Source organism: Coffea arabica, chromosome 8c, assembly GCF_036785885.1.
Source record: "Coffea arabica cultivar ET-39 chromosome 8c, Coffea Arabica ET-39 HiFi, whole genome shotgun sequence".
NCBI lineage: Eukaryota > Viridiplantae > Streptophyta > Magnoliopsida > Gentianales > Rubiaceae > Coffea > Coffea arabica.
This window is the reverse complement of record NC_092325.1, coordinates 41,271,581-41,294,441: the sequence shown is the minus strand read 5'-3', so window position 1 is coordinate 41,294,441 and position 22,861 is coordinate 41,271,581. Positions and strand designations below refer to the sequence as shown.

The 22,861-nt window shown below is 36.5% G+C and overlaps 2 protein-coding genes and 1 pseudogene across 3 annotated transcripts; 1 reads left to right on the top strand and 2 right to left on the bottom strand.

Moving 5' to 3' along the window:
* Nucleotides 1-66: 66 nt before the first annotated feature.
* LOC140004060 (protein CLP1 homolog) lies at nucleotides 67-6,873 on the bottom strand. Of its 2 annotated transcripts, XM_072063321.1 has the most exons (11): nucleotides 6,734-6,870; nucleotides 6,395-6,634; nucleotides 6,152-6,220; nucleotides 5,683-5,775; nucleotides 3,837-4,078; nucleotides 3,581-3,719; nucleotides 3,434-3,490; nucleotides 2,674-2,808; nucleotides 2,292-2,527; nucleotides 533-577; nucleotides 67-449 (listed from the first exon to the last, which is right to left on the bottom strand). In XM_072063321.1, the coding sequence occupies exons 2-11, from the start codon at nucleotides 6,599-6,601 to the stop codon at nucleotides 362-364; spliced, it is 1,311 nt and encodes a 436-aa protein (XP_071919422.1). In that variant the 5' UTR covers nucleotides 6,602-6,634; nucleotides 6,734-6,870; the 3' UTR covers nucleotides 67-361. The 2 variants fall into 2 exon arrangements, with proteins under 2 accessions (XP_071919422.1, XP_071919421.1); XM_072063320.1 differs by having other exon boundaries at nucleotides 6,395-6,873.
* A 965-nt stretch (nucleotides 6,874-7,838) lies between these two features.
* LOC140013749 (uncharacterized) lies at nucleotides 7,839-13,163 on the top strand (annotated as a pseudogene).
* A 1,306-nt stretch (nucleotides 13,164-14,469) lies between these two features.
* On the bottom strand, nucleotides 14,470-16,863 carry LOC140013685 (protein ANTAGONIST OF LIKE HETEROCHROMATIN PROTEIN 1-like). Its single transcript, XM_072063411.1, has 2 exons — nucleotides 16,680-16,863; nucleotides 14,470-16,443 (listed from the first exon to the last, which is right to left on the bottom strand). The coding sequence occupies exon 2, from the start codon at nucleotides 16,283-16,285 to the stop codon at nucleotides 14,744-14,746; it is 1,542 nt and encodes a 513-aa protein (XP_071919512.1). The 5' UTR covers nucleotides 16,286-16,443; nucleotides 16,680-16,863; the 3' UTR covers nucleotides 14,470-14,743.
* Nucleotides 16,864-22,861: the final 5,998 nt, after the last annotated feature.

Here is a 22,861-nt window from a genome sequence, read left to right as displayed (position 1 = left end):
CTGGTCAAAGCATAGAAGAAAAAATATATATATTTAAGAGTTCAGAAAATAATACATTAGCGCATATGACTAAATGAACTGCATACTAATTTGCATTGGGGAAAAACTGTTAACATCTAAGTAACCCAATTTGCATAAAAAAAAAAAAAACTGGCAATTCCTACCCAACTCAGACTATACAAGTAGCACAGATATGATTACAGCCCTGATTGTATTTCCCAAAAAAAATAAAAAAAAAAGTCTAAACCTTGATCAGGAGTTAAGTCACTCAGTCATGGTAGCTTGCAGGGAAAAAAAATTGAGTTTGCTATTGGTTTACTGCACTCACTTACACTCTGCTATTACTTTACGCCTTCTACGCCTAGGTTTCAACCCACGTCAGGCTCCCCACGATCAAATATTTACCTGGAAGTTCTCCATGACACGGTGCGAGATATGTAATTTTCCTCCTGAAAGTTATAAATTGGTCAGAATCTTTGCTCATATCCAAGCATCGTCTTCATAATCATGCTAAGAAGATATTAGTTCAAACCTCTGAATGTCAATGTCTGTGATATAGATGAACCCAGCAACATTGCTGCCAGATGAAAAAACAAAACAAAGCAAAATAATAAGGAAACAGACAGAGAGATCTCATTTCCTTGCTTAGACAAATAACTTAACAGGCTACTTAAGGATATGAAAAAATAACAAACACAAGAAGACTGTAGTACCATCAGGCATATTATAATAGGAACTGAAAAATGAAAGTGAAGCTTCTTGAGAGGTCCAGACATGGACAGCCTTATGAAGGTGCAGTTCCCAGCAAGGCAGCATACATTAAGCCATTTAAAGATATATGTAACTACTCATATGCCATGGCATAACTACAATCATGAGTGTAATAAAGTAGAGGTTAGGTTTAGAATAAAGTTTCAGGTTGGGTTCATCAATTCCAACAATCAATGTGTCTTACTGACAAGCTTCCGAGAACAGACCCCAAAAAAAAAAGAGAGGGAGAGAGAGAGAGTAAATTCTCATCCTTGTACTCAGAATACTAACTTTGATAAGATTATACATAATATATGAGATTGATTATCAAAGTGAATATTCAGATCAATTTACTGGCAGTTTTTCCATTAACTTAGATTGTTACTGTTTCATCCCTGTGAACAATCTGAAGTTTAAGCGCCATCCTTGAGCCAAAGCGAGACTTCACTCATTCAAATTCATTTAGGCTCGCAAGATGCTCAGAATTAATTCTTTCAAGCTTGAAACGGGACAAAAAAGATCTTTTTTCAGTTTCATGCATGGCCTCTTTACCATAGTATATGCAATCTTAAGGAGATGAGCGATATGGCTATTGTCAACTTCAGACTGGAACACTTGTCTCTCCTATTCATTTGCCACTTCTTACTATCACCTAAATAAAACAGATTCTTTTATGTTTGAGGTTTAAACTACGATCTAAACATAGTAAACTTCGTACTTCTACAGTTGAGGTTATAAAACTTCAGAACCATAAGATATACTCCCTGTCCCAAAATGTTTGTAATGCTTTCCATTTTGGGATATCCCAAAATGTTTGTCATGTTACAAAAATCAAAACCATTTTTAGCTTCCATTCCCAATGTGGTCCCTTCCTCTATCCATACATACCTTATATTCAAATTCAAAATTTGAAATTTGGGGGGTAAAATCGGAAAGAGAAGTACAAACATGAAACATCACAATTAAAGCACTATTCTTAAAAAGTTGGATTCCCGAAGAGCAACAAACATATTGGGTGGGAGGGAGTATAAAATAATCTTCAAACCAGACATAATTTTTGCTTGAAAATGCTATAAGAAGACATTAGTCATTTATGTGGTCATATAATGCCGATAAAGACAATCTAAGAAAGAAAATACGGCAGGTTTTAACACTTTATTCGGGTCCTACAGTGGAAGTGGCCTGAGAGGACACAAATCCTTTATAATGTTCAAACTATTCTTTTAAAGTTTCTCTAAGAATTAGGTCATTGTGCTCTGCCATCCTCGTTATCTAGCTAAGATGATATCCTGTACGCCTCCTGTAGCTGAGATGATATCCTGTAGCTGGATTATATAAGCAACAACAATTTGATTTGCTAATATTGAGTAGATCAGGGTGGAGAATACACAATGCCTAAGCTACCATGCCAAAGTTTTTCTGGTTTATTCTCATATTGCTTGATTAGTATGCAGGTCTGAAATGACATATTGAACTTTATATTTTTGTAGCTAATTTAGCATACTTGAACTTAAATAGCTCAGAAAGCAGTTTGCCTGTACCTTGATATAATTTGCTCTGGTTCTTTCGCATATGAGACAGCAAGAACCAAATGGAGCAAGTCTCTGTTGATGTTAACAGGAACCAATCTTGTAGGGTCTGCAGTAGGCTCAGCCCCTATTGGCAAAGCTGAACGTGGGGCTTGTGGCCCACCACCAATTCGATAGATGGACAAGTCGCTAAAGTTAGCAATATTAGAATGTGGGGAAAGATCATTTGCCAGACCATAAAAGTACTCCTGCACAAGAGAGAGAAATAAACCAAAACCACTGAGTTTGAAACTCCGTATACAACACGATGAAAGGGACTCAGCACCATTGGGCACAAGTGATTTCAAACACCATCCAAAACATAGACTCATAATCAAGTTTAAAATGCAGTTACCCTTATCCTACCACCCCTGGCCCTTTGGCGCACTTTTGGGTTCCTTGACACAACACCACCAGATTTTTGAAGTTTCACGACATCAACATTTGGCTTGTTTTTCAGTACATCTTTGAGCATGCTGCAGAGTTTCTCCTATAAACCAGGCAGAATAAGAAGCTGCTCATGAATGCCCTTTAGAGAGAAATCAGCGAGAACTCATAAAGTTCTGAAGTCAAGGGCCAAGAACATGAGAATAAGAAGGCATTGGGCTATAACATCGCCTTGTAGCTCAAAGCAAGGAAAAGAAAATTTTATGCATTTAATTACCACTAAAACCTCCATTTTCGCTCTGTCATAATTTCAGAAGATAAACAGATTAGCAAATTTATCAATCAAAGATTAAAGGAGCCAGGTTATGCATTCACATTCATTGCAACAATTTTAAGAGCAAATCAATGCAAGTCTTCCTTATGCAGGTTTCCCAAAAAAGACATAGATTCCAATCTTTTAAGACCAAAATCATTTATATTCAACCAGAAACCTAAGTGCAAATATTAGACATGCCAAGCAAAGACCTCCAACCATGCCCAAAGCTTAACCATCAGGTGAAGGGCCCTTGAGACCATATGTGGATCTAACTTCACATTGCACACTGATGAGGAGAACTTTCAGAGATATGAAAAGTTCTAAATATTTAGGTAACTCCAATATTAGCAATGTAAGAGTGCATGTAATAATCATTTTTTAAGCTGTCCACTAAAGCTGTAATCAGACGTACCTGACCCAATACCAGAACAACAGAGGCACTAAAAGCATCAATTGCATGGAGCAGCAACTGCAAAAAAGTAAATATTATCGACATTAAACAACAGATAAATCCCAAAAATTAACATCGCACATGTTATCAAGAGCTAGATCCTTGTACATCGTAACCAACACCATCTATCCATCCCATGGTATTGATGACCATTCCTGCTGCTCTAGATTCGGCATTCCCAGAAAACTGTTTCTCAAGAGTTTGAGCAAGCTCCTTTACAAGAACCTTGTAAAAATCTACATTGGCACTGCATCCAGACAAATACATCTCAAAAGTTAAATTTGGATCCGAGAAAGTACCTAGGAAAGAACAAATCAACAGCACAAAGGACAACACACCGTTGCAAAGTAGGATTTTTTATTACCTAGGTGTTGGATGCCCATGGAAGTATACCAAAGGCATCTCAAGTGGGATTCCTTCAACCGGATCAATTGGCATCTCAATCGGTGTAGCAGCTACGCATCCAGGAATTGTTATGGATCCTTGGCCTATGTCCAAATCAACAAATGTTGGTTTCCAACCTTGTTTAGCTGCCCAACTGAGAAGCATTCTAGACAAAGTACTTTTTCCAGAATCTGTAGGTCCCACAACAATAACCCTGGGGCCCTGAAACAAACAAGTGAATAAACCCAGTGAAACTAACAGACAGGGCCTAAAATTGTTGCATAGAAATGTAATAAATAAGTTGCTTACAAGCCGGTAGAAAATTCACAAGGCAACCAATATTACCATGAGAACTGCAGGTGCAAGATATTTATGGATCAATGGATGTAAATAAACATATTACAACAATTTTGCTGAAAGTGACTAAAGCCTTGTACAATTTCAGAAGGAAGTCTTTCTGAACAAGTGCCATTCAGGCACCATAGTGCACCACAGCGGTGTGGAATTGATGTATGTAGATTGTTTTCTGAGTAAGTTCTGCTCTTCATAAAAGCTCCATGTACTAGAATCCATGAAAAGTTCTTAATCAATTGTTACCTGGAATTAAACTACACTTCCTACTATACAGTCCAAATCTCATTATTTGTCAAGAACCATGTCAGAATTAGACAATATTTATTTTTTCACATTGAAAGGAAACAGGAGGACCAACTATTTTATTTCCAAACCCTGTTCATTTTCTTGGTTGCATTACATGTTATGATGTAAAAGGCTCTGTAGTGCTTCCTCAATTCTCATCCTTAAATTAGCAATATGTTTTCTTTGTACATTCTAAAGTAAGGTAACAGATCACACTTAGAAAACTGAGTCGAGAACCACGTCAGAATTAGACAATATTATTTTTTCACATTGAAAGGAAACAGGGGGACCAACTATTTTATTTCCAAGAGCAAATTATCTGGGTAGTCACTAAACTTTTTCAATAGTCAAGATTTGGCCACTCAATTATTAGTAGTATCTTTTTACCCATTAAACTATCAAAAGTGTAAATTTTGGGCCATTGCGTTTGATTCCACCGTTAACTCTGTTAGATCTAAGGGTCTGCACGATTTACGAGACATACTATTAATGGTTAGAGGTGGTAGAGTTAAGGCCAAAATCAGACAGAAAGACCCAAAATTTACACTTTTAATAGTTTTGGAGGGTAAAAACATACTATTAATAGTTGAATGGCCAAAACTCGACTATTTTAAATGTTTAATGGCTATCAGGATAATTTGCTCTTATTCCAAACCCTGTTCATTTTCTTGGTTGCATCACATGTTATGATGTAAAAGGCTCTGTAGTGCTTTCTCAATTCTCATTCTTAAATCAGAAAATGTGTTTTCTTTGTACATTCTAAAGTAAGGTAATAGATCACACTTAGAAGACTGAGGCACCAAAGGAATTATCGGTTACCATCTCACACTGTTGTTCAGGGAAGCATACTCCAATCATTGTCTCCATTCACACACAAGTAACATAAAATTTGGAGATCAGAATTGTTCCTTCAGTTTAAGCAGAATCCCAATGTGAAAGAAAATGAATGAAGTTTCATGAAAGCATAAGCAAAGAACTAATTAACAAATGTATCCTTAGATGTAGATAGGCTACAGAGACATGTCTATATACTTTTGCTTGCATGTTTGTGGTCAATTATATCATATTAGACATATATATAGAAATGCACTTGCACATATGTCATACGTTTACACATTGAGAAACATAATTCAAGAAGCATATGAAACATAAAAGCTTCAATTTTTCAATAGGCAGAGCATCAATACCTGAGAGGCATCAGAGTCACCTGGCGAAGCTTTTGCGCGATTTCTTCGTCCCTCTAGCACCGCATGCACATTCACATAACTAACCATGGGAGTCTGGAAGCCAAGGATAGAAATCCCCATACATCAAATGAATCAAAGACTTCAACTTTAACAATATGACAAGTCTTTTTAGAATATTAAGCAATTTGCTTAGAGATACATGTTATATAGATCTCTATATAACTCCAGAAGAATATTTGTCAAGACCTCATACTGCATTAAGGATACGGAACACTTTCCAAAACATGAACTGGGCAAGCAAACCTTACAATTCAGTACATCCCTAGACATAGAAATCTCTTACTACACTTTACCGTATCAAGACGGTAGAGTTTCCAGTTTGAAGTATATATGTTGGAAAAGTTATCCTTGAGCAGTATTTAAGATAAGGAAAGTTCGACACCATAACACATGTAAACAAAAGTCATACCTCATCTGCTGTATAATCTGTCTCAGTGGTACCATCCATTTCAATTGTGGCTCCATACCAGGTAAAAACCTGGTGTTTGAAAAAAAAAATTCAGTTGCCTCAGAAACACCAATATCATTAAACTAACTGCATAACCGTCAAGAAAACAAAATTTTATCCAACTGCAAGTAAAAGAGTCAGACACAGTCAACTCTAACAGAATAAATACACATATGGAGCATTAAATTGGTTAAAGATACATACAGCAAATTTGAGTCTTGGAGGGAGAGAAAGCCAGATTTCAGGAGGGATCTCAGTGCCAAAAATCTCAGCTGTTCCAGTGAGAAGGCGAAGACGGAAAGGCGTTTCAGCCACTTCAATTCTGAGCTCACATTCTTTATCCAACTTCACCTGTCTTATTGATGTCGGCCCACCTGATGCTGCTGCTGCCGCTCCACCTACATATGCCATATTCAAGCTCTCTCCACCCCTTGCCCCCAAACCCTGCTCAAGTTTAAACCAAAAAAAAAGAAAGAATTGTTTCCCTTTTGAAGAAGGAAGCGGAGATACTAAAGCGCAGCAATTGATTCAAGAAACTGCAACCAATTGAATAGATGAAATTTATCCTTCATGTCTTGTTCAACTCAGACGCCTCAAATAAAGAGGAGGAAAGGGGAAGGAGGTTCCGAGTGCTTAACCATGAAGCCTTTCCCAAAGAAAAATGAGTTTGCGTTTAATGGAGTAAGTAGGAATTAATTTTCGGGTACGTGGGGACAAAAAATTTTTTTTTTCTCCTCTTAAGTCTTAATGATGATGGAATAGAAAAAGGCCTTGTACATCAAATTTTAAATTCTTTTTTTTGAGAGATTTTAAATTTACAATAGGGATTGTAATTATTTAAGGAAGAATAAATTGTCAAAATTACATCTACATTAGCTTCAGTTGTAATTTATAATAAGGATTGTAATTTTGCATAAGACATGAGTAAAATATAAATTTTAAATTTAAATTCAGATAAGTTGTCATGCATCCAATAGTAACGATATATACACTGTCGATATATAAAAGATTAATCCTTATTTTTAACATAAAACAAAATTATTCACCTCCAATTTTAAATTATATGAAACTGAGATAAATGTACATCTACATGATGTCGATGGATAAAAGTGTGTTGTGTTTTGATTACTTTATTAAGTGGTTTTCTTTTCTATTTAGTTTATTTATATTATAGGAGTTATAATTTGGGATTTTTATGAGAATATCATAGGGTTGAAAGATTTTTTCCACTTGAACCATGCTTGGCAAAGGATATTTATGAAATTAAATTAAAACAAGCTAGAAATCATGTGAAAGGAAGGCCAAAGAATAGTCCTCAATATAGCTGCTATCGAGTGGAATCAAAATCGATTAAATTTGCTTGAGCTCTATTTGAATAAAAATGCTTGAACTCAGAGTTCGAGATCAAATTCATTTTTACCGTATTCAAATTCAAACTTAATCAAATCGAGTTTAATCAAATTTTAAGCGTAATTTCTTTTAAGTAAAATTTATAATTTTACAATAAATAAATAAATATCATATTATAAATACACTATTCAATAACGACAAATATTTGGGTATTGATTTTTTTCTAGTCAAATTCAAGTCAATTATCTTATCAAGTAACTTGCACTCGACTCGTACTTAATTAACACTGAATTCGAGTCGAATCTTTGAGTGAACTACTTACCGTTCGAGTCAAGTAGATTGATTAATTTATATCCCTAGTCCGAGAGCTTTCACCTACTTGGATCAGTACGGAATATGAGTTGGGCTTAAGAGAGAGAACAAAAAATTTGAGCCGAATTAAGATTTGGGTTTTTCAGTAAGGTAAAAAAGGTAAAAATTGGGCCCGTTTGGCAACCTCCAAGACTATATGGTCTACTCGACTTCCGGAACAGCTCCGGAAGTAAATTCTCAACTCCCCTTTCCCCGCCTTGCCATTTTTTCTTCTGCAGCTGATGACGTTAAATTCGCAGAATAATAATTGGAAAAAAGGAGAAAAAAATGTATTTTCCCGTGGGTGATCCATACTGGAGATGTAGTGTTCCTCCTCAGCCTGAGGGAGGTCTGTTTTCCTTAAAACCCTAATTATCGGCTTTTTTTCCTCTTTATCTGTTGGTCAATTTGTTAAATTCAAGCTATCAAAGTTATTAATGGCCATAGATATCTATGTATATGTTTCACATTCTACGAAAGTAATGCATAAGTTGGGATATAAAAAAATGAAGTAACTTTATCTTGAGCCTGAGATCATAACTTAGTGATGCAAATTTTTTTTTTTTTGGCAATTCTTTTGTGACTGAATGGCTAGTAATTGTAAAATGAGGTGAATGAAGAAGTAGAATTTGCATAGCTGTTGAAAGATAGCAGCAGGGAATAGGAAAGGATTAAAAGGGCTCAAAGCTGTTTTTATGTGTTTTGGTTTGCCTTTGGCTTCTAATTTTAGATTATCTAAGCTTGGAATACAGCTGATTCTGAGAAAAAGCTCGATAACAGCTTTTGGCTTTTCAAGACATTAAAGAACAGAAGCAAAAATATGTTGTCAACTTTCTCAAACAATACGTTTCCATAGTTAGCTATAGTAAAAAGTTGATGCCTACAAGAAAAGGCCCTACTAATCCCAGTGTGTTTCAGAACTGGAAGCATTAGTGTGATGATACTGAATGTAGTAATCATGGAAAAATGTAGGACATGGTAAGATTAAGTAGATAATTTCATGTGAAGCAGCGAAAGGCATATGTTCTTTTTTTTTTTTGGGGAGGGGGGTGTTGGGGGACAAGTATTTTGGTCTCGCATGTATCAATTTAGTTCCTTAACTTTACAAAATTAAAAAAAAATCAATGTATGACTTCTAACAGAAAATTAGAAAATTCTAATGGAATTGACCCATGCATGACATGTGCACCATTAAAAATGACTATTTTGGTCTCTTAGCTTCAGGTTTGTGTTTGATTTTGTCCATTATACGTCACTGCATAATTTAAGTCCGCATTTTTACAAAGTAAAATGAATATAGGACTTCAACTAAGAAGTTAGAGAAACCTAATGGAATCAATCCCGTGCACGGTAAGTGGACTTTTGAAACAAAAAGGAGCAGAATAGGGGAAAAAATCACAAGCCCCAATGGCAATTATGTCAACAAAATAAGGCTCTAGTTAGTGATTTGGAAAAATTAGGAGAGGAAAACCAACACAATTATGACTAGGGCTTTTAGGACTTTTTATCCTGCTCCTTTTTGTTTTAATGGTATTCATGTCGTGCATGGGATCAGCTCTATTAAGGTTCTCTAATTTCCCATTAAACATCCTACACGGGCTTTAGTTTGTGAAAATGAGGGTTTAAATTGGTAGGCAGTGAGATACAAGGAACTAAATTGGACACAATCCTGAAGATAAGGGATCAAAATACTCATTTTTTAATGGTGCACATGCCATGCACATGACCAATTTCATTGGGGTTTTTAATTTACTATTATAGGTCCTATGTTGCCTTTATTTCATAAAGATAAGGGACTAAAGGTGGGGACCAGAATGGCCATTTTCCCCTAGTTTGGGTAATGAAATCTTAAAAAAAAAAAAGTTACCTTCGACACTCTTAGGCTAGCTTTGCATTCCAACTGCCTTTACTCTTTATTGACTTTACTCTAATTCAATAGTTTATCGTAACTTATTTTCTTTCTGCTAAAAAATACGTTGAATTTATGGCTTCTCTGCAGGAAGCAGCCCAAAACAAATCTTTGTTGGGTACTTGTCATCTGAGGCATCTATGCTGATGACTCCTCATCTGTGGAGCTCTAATGATGGGAAGGGTAGTTCAGACTACTTGGGGAAAGATGTAAGTTATTGAAGTTTATAGGCTTTGCCCTGTGTAATCTTTTTATAGTGAGTAAAGGGCATCTGATTTCGGTAATTAGATCCTACAGTCACATCCAGGTGCATATGGCATAGATGTCAGGCATATTCATCCTGAAACTGGTCTTGGTGGACTAACAAGTGGGGCCAGCATTAGAGGTTATCCATCTTCATTGAGAGATCCTAGTTCACTAGGCCAAAGACCAGATGTTCCTTCTCATCCAAGTCCCAGAATCCATGATAACATCTTATCTTTGATAGGCCGAGTTCTTTGAGAAGGATTAATGGCCTTCCAGTTACGGAGGAGAATCAAACATTCTTTTTGTTGATGGGCTTCCAACTGACTGTTCAAGAAGAGAAGTAGGCCGTATCCTTGATAGTGTTTTCATTAATCTTTTTTCCTTCATATAATATTAGTTCATTTTAGTTTAGTAGGAACGTTTGATGTGTGTTATTTGCTTTCTTAAATGGATAACTTGACGGTCCCTGGGACTCTTTTGAGACATTGTGTTATTGAAGATTTTCTCTTGTTTTCAACTTAGATGAACTTATTCCCATAACAATATGATCTATGCTGTAGCATTCGTGCAATTGAAAGCATACATCTTTAGATTTGTACTATCTTCTCCATAGTTCTGGAAAAGAAAGACTAGGGTTCTCTTGGGGTTCTTTTCTTGTTTCCTTGCAGTGTTTAGACTAGGGGAAGGAAGCCCAGGGTTCTTTTGGGGGTCTATTCTTGTTTCCTTGGGCTGTTTGGATTGGGGGTTCGGGGCAAAGTTTCATGGCTGAGGTTGTGGATTCTTGCTTTATTTTGGTCCCTTAACCATTGATAGATCTTTTCCGTCCTTTTATTGGCTTCAGAGTGCTTAGAGTTGTTCACAAGGAGCCCAGACATGCAAGTATGCTTTATCCCTGGAAATGTTCTATAACGACTTAAATCCCTCATTTGCAATATCAAGAGCAGTATCAGATTATCTGTTTATTATTATTATTACTCTATCCTACAACAGCACTTTTGTTTTTGATTGGGTTAAATTGTTCATATTTGACAATATCATATGTTTTCCTGAGATTCTCTTTTGGGAAAGAATGAGGTTTGTGAAGTGTGGGAATGTGATTTGTGTGGTTTTGGGACTACTACCTGTGATTTGCTCCATGATATTCAATCTTGCTGAGATTATGTTGTCTTTCCACTTTGGTTCCTTGTGGTTAACCACATATTTGCTTATTTAGTATTTGTTTGCCTTCCATAGTTGTTGGCTTCTGATCTGGTATACTTGGGACTTTTTAAACAAGACTAATGTTGCCCCCCCTCCTCTCTCTCTCTCTCTCTCTCTCTCTCTCTCTCTCAATACTTACATGAACATGTACATCCTTTGAAATTTGTAGCTGTCAACAGACACATAACATCTCAGAAATTACCAATTTTCTCTTGCATTTTTTTTTCACTGATACATTGACCATAAATATGCTGCAGAGTGGAGATAAAGCCTGAGTGTTGTGCTTCATTGAGTTTGCTGATGCAAACTGTGCTCTTACGGCCATGAAGCCCTTTAAGGTTCAGTATATTGCATTTTGTTAGGGATTATCCCATCACTCTTTACCTGCTATGCAGATGCATATAGTTTTTGAAGGAAACTTGACAGCAAAAATAATGTCCTCTAGAAATGCTTACTTTTATAAAATGACTTACTTTTATCAGTAGTGGGGCTTCAAAATGTTTGCCATTCTTTGATGTAAACCAAAAGTATGCAAAATGACATTCCTTTTTATCTTGTAGAGGGATGGAGACACCTAGAAAACAGATAATCCCATGTAGTCATGGCTGATAATCACGCCTTTTTTTGTTGAATTTTCCAGAGCCTATTTTGCTAAAAATGTGATTTCTATATGAATTTAACTGGTGAGCCTATTGACTTAAGAATTAGAAGATCTATAATGGTATCATCAAATTGTAAGTCCATAACCTTACGCTTGACCTGATGCTGCAGGTTATAAATTTGATGACAAGAAGCCTGACTCCCTTTCTTAAGCATCCATTTTGCCACTTTTCCTTTCCGTTTACTATCTGATCAAGATGATCAACAGTCTAGAGGTTTACGGTGATATTGCAGAAGTTCTGAGGCGCTGAAAAGTCAGGGTAGCCCAAGTTATGCAGCTCGCAAATTCAGCAGTTTAGGTTCTGAATTCTGGAGGTAGCTATGTTACTATAGCACGACAAACTTTGGTTTCAGTTCGAGCTCAATCAGCCCTTTAGCTGTAATTCCTGCTTTTAACCTCTTCCTCAAGACTGAACCAGCTACTCCAACTGCAAGGGGTCAATCATGTGGAAAAGTAAAGTTTGAGAGAGCCAGACTGATGTATTACAACTTGGATAAACTTCACATTACAACGAAGAAATTTTTGTGCATGTCTATATGCCGAGCCGGGACCTTGATCAGCAGAATTGTCTATTACATTTTTTGTGCATTCCTACGTGTTTTTGTGTGTGGCAGAATTGGAGCCGGGACCTTGATCAGCAGTGATTTTCCACCTTAAAGACAGCCCTTCTTTGTTGGTCCAGGTTGGTTTCAGCTCGCTCATAATTACTTCTTGTTGAAAAAAACCGACTGCTGAATTGCTAATGAATATGAATATCCTGTTAGCATCATCTAGACCGTGGTGTAAGATGACAGGAGGCGTATGATGCAGCTGTGGAGTCTTTTTTTCAAAAAAAATTTTTTTTTGGGGTGCATGGATCATGCAGTTTTGCTGCCTTGACACTTTCTGTTGTATCACCGGTCAATAAACGTTTTTACGGCATTTTGGTTTGGGACCTCGGGTTGTAACATGGTAGTCTAGAGTAAACGAGGTAATTTGCTGATTGCTACTAGGTTACAGGTCGAGGAATATTAATGAAACAAGAAAAATATTTGTCAACCTGGCCTGCAGCGATCAAGGTGGGTTGGCTCAACCACCTCTGGGTTTTTTTTGCAGCATTTAAAATCCTATTGACTTTTGACAGAGGAAAGATGACTTCCTGAAGAGTGGCATGATTATCAATAATGTTGACTTGTGATTAATGTATGTGTGGTTGGGAGTCAGTACTGACTTGATCTGATATATACTAAAATTCAGTGGTAGTGTGTTTATTTTAATCTGCACGGCAGAATTAACGCAATGAAAATTCTTCACAAACTTGGCTGAGATTCTTTTGGTTTTGGTCCAAGTCCAACTCCAAGACTCCACATGATCTGCATGGATCAGCACTCTTTGTGCATCAAGTTTCTGCACAAATTTCTCCATGAAAACGTCTCCCCCTTTTGAATTCCAGAATCAGAAAGACTAACATTCATGAGGACCCTACCCATGACATTCCATTTAACGGAAGAATGGAAGTGACATCTGCCTCCCCCTTTGTTTCATTGCTGATTTTCCCTGTGACAGCCTTGCTGATGTTTCCTGTTCATTGGCTGTTTTCTCGTCACCCTCTCTAGATGATTGAAATGTTTCCACCTCGTTCAATATCACATTTACATCCAAAATTTTTGAGACAGTCGTCGCTCAAGCATATTCATCCTTCTGTTTGGCTGCAAATATGAAGCCGCAAGAAAACATACTTATGGCAGCTTTCTTCCCCTCCAAAATTCAAATGGAGGCGAGGGTGATAAGATTAGTGGACTAGAAACATATATATTATAGATGGCTCCCCCCCCCCCTCTCTCTCTCTCTCTCTTGAATAACATGAAACTATGTGGTTTTAAGCAAGCATAAGTACAGTTCCAAAGATAGACAGACTGCCCCCGGATCAAGGGAAAAGAGAAATTATGTCGGCAGGACACAAAGGAAATGCTTCAATCGCCCAAGGAAAAGATTTAATATGTCTTCCACTACTAAATGCATTCACTGATTTTCACTCCACTTCTTGCCTGCCCGCATTTCCATCACTAGATAGAAATTTATTCCACCAAATCCTCGGAGAAGGATGCAGGAATTTTCCTAAAATATCATCCCAAAGAAGATAATTTCCTTCCGATCCTTTGTACAGAAAATATAGCATGCAAATAATCTAGCTGTCCATAATGACTTTGATAGATCAACAAAAAATTGGCTGACCCTATAAAAGCTACAGCCTACAGCTCAACTTTTTTGACTGACAAGAAACTAAAATCCGGTCTCCTCCTACTAATTGTCTTTATCTTTTGAGCAAGATCGCAAATGAGACCTTTGATTGCATTCAGAAAAGAAGCAATAAGAGATTATCAAGTTGACATTGTAAATCAAATAAAACACAGCAACAAAAGGTGGAAAGTTATTTTCAATAAACCCAAAATGACAACTACAAAATTCATTTGACAATCAAAAACAGCAAGTTGAATGCTGTTAAGATCACTTGATGCAGCAAAGTCTAACCACCCACTTGGTAGGCAAAAAAAAAAGCAATGCCATAAAACAACAATAGTCTAGTAAAAAAAGTTTAGTTCATCAATTCATTGTCAACTGCATTGTTAAGTATATAACTGAGTCATAACCTGTATCTATAATTTTTGTATACAGCTTCGGCCTAGAAGACAACAATTAATTCACCAATTTGCGATAGAAAATTTACCTAACTTAGCCTTCGATCTAATCTTTGATAAAGAACTACTTATCATTGTACAACAACAAATGTCAAATGAGAAAAGCATTAGAAAGAATTACTCCCAACTTCAGAAAGGAAAAATCAATGCAACTTGTCCTAGGATAGGAAAGAAGTTCCAGCATGGTTATGGTGCAGGAGATTGTGAGCAATGGCATCCCTTGCTTTCATTGCATTCGCTGACCTCAATGGAATCTCTGGAACCATCTCATCATCAATGAGATCAAACTTAAGTTCTGGATCCATTTCCTCATTCCTCAATTCACAGATGTTATGCAAGACGCAGCATGCCCCTAGTACCACCGGCAAGTCCTGAAGTTTCACTTCAGTTCTTTTCTGCAAACAAGACCATCTCCCTTTCAATCTGGCAAAGGCATCTTTTGCAATCCTCTGAATCTCCCCAGTTTTCTCATTGAAAGCATGCTGAGTCCAGGTCAAGTGCTGTTGTGTGTAGGGCACCAATACCCAATCCATCAAAGGGTATCCAGAACCCCCAACAATCCACACACCCTTCAGCAGCCCCTGATTAGCCCTCTGAAAGAGAGCAGATTTCTCCAAAACCTGATCATCAGGCATTGACCCAGGCCATCCAATGCATACATCAGTAAACACCCCTTTTGGATCAACAACACCTTGCACTGTAATTGAATATGAGGTCTTCTGATTCCTCTCAGTATGCCTCTTATTGAAATAAGCAGCCACACTAATCTTGGGAGCAATGATTGGTATATGAGTAGTATACATTGATCCCACAACATTAGGAATGCCCGATGTGGCTTCATACTCATCCTTAATCCTCCTGGTTGATTCCTCATCGGGCCATTGAAGATACTTGGGCATCAAAACTGTCCTTATCGCAGAACAAACCTCAAGAACCAATTTATGACATGTTGAAATCCCCAATCCGAACTTCTTGGATACAAGCCTAAGTGGCTCACCGGTGGCCAATCGCCATATGCAGACCGCTACCCGCTGCCTAACGGGGACAGCATCCCTTAACATAGTATTCTCCTTAGCCACCGCAGAGGTCAATTCATTACATATCATCTCAAATGTATCTTTCCCCATCCTAAATGCCTTCTTGAACTCCTCCTCAGGAAATTCAGCACTGTTGCATTGATCCCACCAAGCCTTCGATCGATTCTTCACCCACAACCGCCTCTGTGGGGCCCCTTTAACTCCCTTTTCGCTGCCCTGATCGCCTCCGCCGTCCTTGCTACTCCCCGAAACTACATCGTTTTCCGCGGCATCAACTGCGGCAGCGGCAGCAACAGTGGTGGCAGCAACAATACTATTAGCCCTGCTCTTTCTTTTCCTGACCCCATCTTTAAGATCTGTTTCTTTCTGGTACTCCTGCAATTGGGAGTAATAGTCCAACATGGCTCGCCCCTTCTTCTCGTGGTTGTTTTCAAAGAAGAGCTTCTCCTCTTGTTCTTCCTTTGCCAATTCCTCTTGATCCCTCTTTTCTTGCTCCTCAAGTAATATCAAGGAAGTTATGATCTCCTTCAACTCTTTAGTCTTAACCCCACCTTGTTTCTGCACATCAAATTGATTGCTCTCGTTACTCTCAGCACGACCATCTTCAAAATTGGGTATATTTCCACTATCCCTCCTCCTCCGTCTTCTCTTACTATCATTCATTTGTGAGAAATTAGACTGATTACCAATTCTTTTCCCTCAAGAAAACCCTCTATATATATAAGGCTAGAGAGAGAATAATCGCAGTCGCAATCTTTCCTGGTGGAAAACCGCTGCTTCATATACAGGAAAAATATAAAAGAACCCAACTTGTGCACCACCTGTTCGGGACAATGTGTGAAAGGAAATGTGAACGCGGAAGGGAAAAAGTAAAAGGGCTTCAAACTTTGAAACTGAAAGTTCAGGTGAAATATATATGCATCAATATCCATCCAGATGTAAAACAAAACATTAAAGAATCAATTTGATTGAGGTAAAAGATCATCACAATAATATATCAGTAGCATTAGTACAAAACTATATAAATAGTAGAAGTAGCATGATTGATGATTGTTACCAAATTGATGATAAGTGTGTGTGGTGTGAACACGGTTTTGGGAGACGAGGAGGAAGTCTTCGAGGGGTTTTAGGTAGAGTATTAAATGGAAGCTGTTATTTTTTTGTAGTAACAGACGATTGCTTGTTTGGTAGACGAAACTTGAAACAAATACTACTACTAATAGCAAAATGGTTGGTGTAATGCGCGACTTTAAGAGTTGACGGTACGCGGTTGGACATTTTAACCGGCCTTTTCTGTCTTGGGGGGGTGGGGGCCTTTGCTTTCTTCGTTGGATTTTGCTTCATCTACTTTATATGCTCTTTTTTGGACTTTGTGGCCTTTCTATCTTTCTAGAACTCGTTTATTACCGCTTTTTTAAGTTTTTGTGCTTTTTATTGTTGGAATAGAGCGCTCATTAATATATTTAAATATTAATAATTATTACCATTTTTTATATTTATATATTTTCTTTAATTAAGCTTCTTTTTTGTTTTTTTTTAAGTTAACCCATTCAGATTGCCAGTTTCTAAAAATTTTTATAAAAAAAATGTATTATGACAATGTAATGTATACGAGATAAAAAAAGTTATTAAAAAATAATTTTTCGATGAAAAATTGTAATCTAAAACAAGTGGGCACTCGTTAGACAGACTAACGACAGAAAGAGCTTGTTTGATAGGTGGGGCATGAGATTAAGAGGTTTGGATTCAGTAATCAATGGTGTTTTTCTACCTTGCAAGGAAAAATGCTTACAACACAAATACGTGGTATGATCGAGTCCATACGGAATATAAAGAACTGGCCAATATTTTATTTTGGTTGAGGTCTAGAGTTGATCTTGGGCTGTTTTAATTCTTATTTGAAAGAAATACATAATTGATAGCTACTTTCATGTTAAAGGGGGGGTTTTTTTTCCCCATGTTGAAATTGAAAACTACTTTCATCTTAAATTTTATTTTTCTGTCTCATCAGAATTGCGTATTGCCACTAAAAACATTTCTGCCGACGTAACGTAATATACCTGTCCAGTACTCTAATTACATTCACATAAAACTTCCTGCTGTCATCTTCCCCATTTCAGATTTACCTTGTCTTGACGACACCTACATATGAGATTTTTTTTTTTTATTATTCAAAAAGAAACTTTAAGTAGCATGTATGATTACAACAATAATATGAATCTTTACCCCTTTTAAATTTGATGAATATTTCTTTTTGAAATTTTATTTTTATCGGCTCGATCTTCAAATCTGTAGTCTTCATCCTTCAGATCTGTTCTTTGATATCTGTGCATAACTTCTGCTGCCGTTGATACAGATTACTTCTGCTCAATTACTAAAAAGGGTGATTGTAATACAAATAAATTACAACTTGACAATAATATTACAGACAAATTTACGAATGGTAGAATTAATACTAGCTAAGGTACGTGTGGTTTTGAAGAAATTAGCCTGTACGTTCTCATTAATTAACGGTATCTTCTGAGATGTAATGACAAATAATTTTCATAGTGTGGCCAATTCTTTTGGGACATACCATTCAGAAGAGGATGGAGAAATAATAGACTAGTGACATTACTACATCGCATTATTGTGATTAAGCATAATTAGATGCAACATTTATATATACATATATATATATATATATATATATATATATGTATGTATATCGAATGACAGCATTGTACGTGCAATTGGATATATATATATGCATTGTTAACATATAATTTATGGGAGGGCTGGGACCTGTATTTTCTTTCTCCGGGCGGGCAATAATTAAGCAGGTCTTGAACCTTTCTTTTTCTCCATATGGACTGTCATTTCACAAGTTTGTATCATCATCATGTGATCATAAAATTTGTTTAGATCAAATGGTATGACTTGATATGGCTCAGATTGCCTAGTTGGTAAAATTCTTCATCAATGATAATATTGTCATTGTCAAATCTTCTTTGTCCAACGAATTGCTGTTTCTTAGTTAGAAGTACTTCGTACAAGTTTAACTCTTTACTTCTGTTCTTCCTTTTCCCCTTTTTTTGATCTTAAACAAATACATTGCCTTTCTTTTTTTTTTTTTTTTTTTTTTAGAAGAATAGGTTATTTAATGCTGCTGTATACAAAATGTGGATGATAATCAATTTCCCTGTTTAATCATTGATACAGTTTTGTGACATCTCAGACAAAGACTAGCACTTCTATTTATTTGTTGAACATAGGAGAGGTGGGATTTGAGAAGCGGCGAAGAGTTAAAAGGAGATTTGAATTCAGGAATTCTAATTTTTTGGATTTCAATTTTAACTATTAAACTAAGACCTCTTCGATTAAATGCTGCTTGGGTGGGTTGAATAGAAGATCTAGCTATCACCTAAAACAAAGCACGAAATCTTGTTTGGATTGCCATTTTTTTTTTTCTAAAAATTTTTTACGTTTTTTATGAATACATTTTTCAATAACCTTTTGATAAATTTCACATGCATCAAATCGCTATAGTATATTTAAAAAGAAAAATTAAGGGACAATAAAAGAAAGTACAAAGCCAGAAAAGAAAAAGTCAATTAGACATGGGGCATCGGGTAGTGTTTGCCATGGGTAGACGTGCTGTGTTTGATTTGCAAGAAGTTGGCTTTGTCCGTTCATACATGTCGCATTATGTCATCTTTGACGCATATATGACGGACATCTTAGGATTGTAAATTATCCTTCTCCAAGTGAAAGGGAAACAGATTTACATGTGTGGGAATTAGGTTTTGTGACTAATGGACTTGGAGATTTAGCCAATATATCTTACTGATTAATGACAGGATATGATGATTAGTGTCCTCAAAGCTAGACCTAATCAAAGTATCAAGAGAGAGAGAGAGGAAATTCAACAGGAGATTTTCATTTGCTACATGCATGAACAACTCAAGATTAAATTATGCCCCTACAAATTTTGTGGGTTATGGCGCCCCTACTATCTTTTTTTTTTTTTTTTCCTTTTTATCAATGGACAACTTCTATACTATTTCTATTCTTATTCTAATCTATCTGACGAAAGAAAAATAGAGGAAATGGCTCCCACTTCAAAATCAAAGAGATACGCTAGCTTTGAATTATATTGATGCTGACGTTTGAACTCTTGACCTGCAACCAGGCGTGCACTCGAGCTTCACCTGACGGCTATGGCCGGTCACGCCTCTACATACATGCTGCTGTTTCTTTTCTATTCTATGGCCTCGATTGCCAGAGGTTGCTGCTCAGTTCTCTTACTTCTGTGCAAAAGGTGGGGCGAAAGTCATAAGAATCTCTCTTTCTTCACCTTAAAGAAATTGAATTTGAAAAACTTGGCTCAATCAAGCAGAGTCACGAAAGCAAAAGCAAACTGTACCACAAATACAAAGAGATTTTGACTGCTCTGATTCCATCATGTCTTCAAAAACCAGCAACTGTGTGTCCAGTTTTAATAATATCTTTCCTGGTCCACTAATGCAGGCAGCACCACCTTGGAGATGTGTATTATCTTGGACTGCAAAAATATGGCTAATAGCAATAAAGAACTTGTGGATTCTTTTACTGCAAGTTTTAGACTGCTTTATCCTATGCTCTTGGACTGATTCAAAACAAAATTCCGGCTGCCTTGCGTCACACAGCAAATTGGACAAGGCAACGACCGTATGGACAAGCTCTGCAGGATGTAACTGCTTTGAAATTGATTTATGAACTGAAAGATCAAAAAGAAAAAAAAAAAAAAAAAAAAAAAGACTTCGTAACATCTCAGCAATATTCCCTACAACTGTTCAGGACTCTCTGATTATGACCTCAAAACTCATTAAATGACTCGTTGTCCTCTACCTATGAAGTCGTCGGTAAAAAAGAAGAAAGGGCGGAAAATTGTCGGTAACATGGTGCCTCTTGTTTCTCTTTAATTTCCTTCTTCCTTTGTCTCATGTTTCACGAACGACCAAACAATTCCAATGGATATGGATGGCAATCAGTGCACAGACGTCTATTATGTTGGGCCACTGTAGAGAAATGAAGGAATATAACATATAACCCATTTTTAATACTACCCTTTTATTGGTGTATCATATATGAAATGATGCAAAATAGTTCTTCACATATAACAAATGTATTAATGTGGTCCTGAAACTTATTTCCAATGAAAACTTTTGGCCAAAAAACAAAAAAAAAAAAAAACACAAGCCCGAGTTGTGTATTCATTCTTTTAGGGCAAAACAAGAACGAAAGTAATATATTATTTTCAAAAGAAAGTATTCTTTCGGAGGGGAGGCGAGTGCCGGGAAGGGGTGGCGTGAGGACTTTATTGACAATATTGTTTCTATTTTGCCCCTGAAAATATGAGCACGGAGTTTAGACTTACTTTTTTTTGGGTTGAAAATTTGGTCGAAAATAGGTTCTAGAACCAAAATGTTAGTAGTATATTTGTTGTTTGTGATGGATTATTTCTGTATCGTTCTACATGTGAGGCACGAAAAGAATTAAAATAGGAGGGGCCATTTTGATCATTTTCCCTTTCATGAATCCCTTGATTTGCACACCCTTACAAACTTCAATTCCCAGAATCAAGCACAGGCTTGGAAATGATTAATATGTGAAAAGCGTGGAGGATCTATTTGAGAAAAAAAAAAAGTCCATTTTCCCATGCATTATTTACATGATGGCGATACTAGTCAGTGTGTGTGTGTGAACAAATACACAGTTTCCTCTCTTGCAGATAACGCGTTAACAGCTGATCAAATTTCAGCTGTCCTTGAGTTGACAAAAACGTAGAAACAACAACCAACAATTCGTTCTGAATCCAAAACAGTCAAAAATCGAATTGTTAATTTAGACTTCTAACACTCCCAATTTCCTGCATGCATGTGGTATTTCTATTAAATAACACTCAGCTGCAGGTAATTTTGTGACCACCCCGCTTAGACGTACTTTCTTTTTGACAAATACATTCCTACAATATTTTGAGTACGTTGGACTTGTCAGCAGTAATATAAGGAGATGCTCCATAATATTTTTGTTGTTCGGAAGTCCGAATATATCAATCATCGGCAGAACTGAACTGAACAAAGACGAAGAGATAAAGATTGACGAAGAGAGGAGGCTGTGGAGGTCAAGGTGGAGCATGTGCTGTTATGCATTTGTCTACGCAATTCATGGTCCTCACTAAGGAAGGCTCCTTTGAGCTGCTATAACCTTATTGGATTTTCTTAATGGGCATTCGAGTGTCTAATGAGCACTTATTAAGATTTTTATATCACGTACACTTAAATTATCATATGAATATACATACTTAAATATATTGCATCTCTTGATTTGTGATGCTTTTTCAAATTAATTACGTATTGCTCTAATATTTCATGAAGTAAATTTTTCGTCCACCACTTTTAAAATATTAACTTTACGTGATTTACAAATTTCAATTAATAAATTTGGTCTCTATCAAAGTTTTTGACAACTTTTTAACCTAAAAGCATCACGGGACCCACATGCAATTATTTTATATACAAAAGGTTAAATCTCACTTTTTTAGTAGCAAAAATGAATATAAATTTGTTCATATTCCACCTTTTCTAGGAGAAATAATAAATAAGGTTCAGGTCAGATATTGCATTTTTAGTGGCAAAAGTGAATATTATGATCAGGTCATTTGTTTAATTATAAACGAGCTCTAACTAAAAAATGACCATATGTAGTTTAGATGATGGATTCAAGATAGAAAATGATCGAAAACCTAGGTTGCGATTAAATTTTATTAACTTGATTTTATAAGGGACATAAATTTATTATTTTAAAATGAAAGATGAAAGAAAAAATTATTTGATGAACATGAAAGACGTTTTGAACGATTCTTTTTTTTTTTTTTTTATTAAAAAAGGCTTAAATTTTAAAACCTTCATCGAGTATCCGCTCGCTGGTCAAATCGTATCTTGTTATCGTCAAGATACGTGTTCCTCGCTCCTCATCCTCATGCATGACAGATCTGGAGGAAGAAGAGGAGGACGACAGACAACTACGTCGTTTTGCTTTCGTAATTTTCTCCCTGAGGAGTTCCTGCACATGGGATTTTTTTTTTATTCCACTATCCAAGATATTGAAATTTCCAAGGTGGTGGTGGCGGTGGTGGTGGAATTGGTCGTCACCCGTCAGAGAAGTTTACTTTTATTTTGAGGAGAAATTGATTTAGTCGGTGGAGGGGCGGGCGAG

Coding starts and splice junctions, on each gene's coding strand:
- LOC140004060 (XM_072063320.1), bottom strand. CDS start 6,601: ATGGCATATGTAGGTGGAGCGGCAGCAGCAGCATCAGGTGGGCCGACA. Junction 3,491..3,580: donor TAGATGGTGTTGGTTACGAT/GTACAAGGATCT, acceptor ACTTTTTTGCAG/TTGCTGCTCCATGCAATTGA. Junction 2,809..3,433: donor TTGTTCTGGTATTGGGTCAG/GTACGTCTGATT, acceptor CCTGGTTTATAG/GAGAAACTCTGCAGCATGCT.
- LOC140013685 (XM_072063411.1), bottom strand. CDS start 16,285: ATGAATGATAGTAAGAGAAGACGGAGGAGGAGGGATAGTGGAAATATA.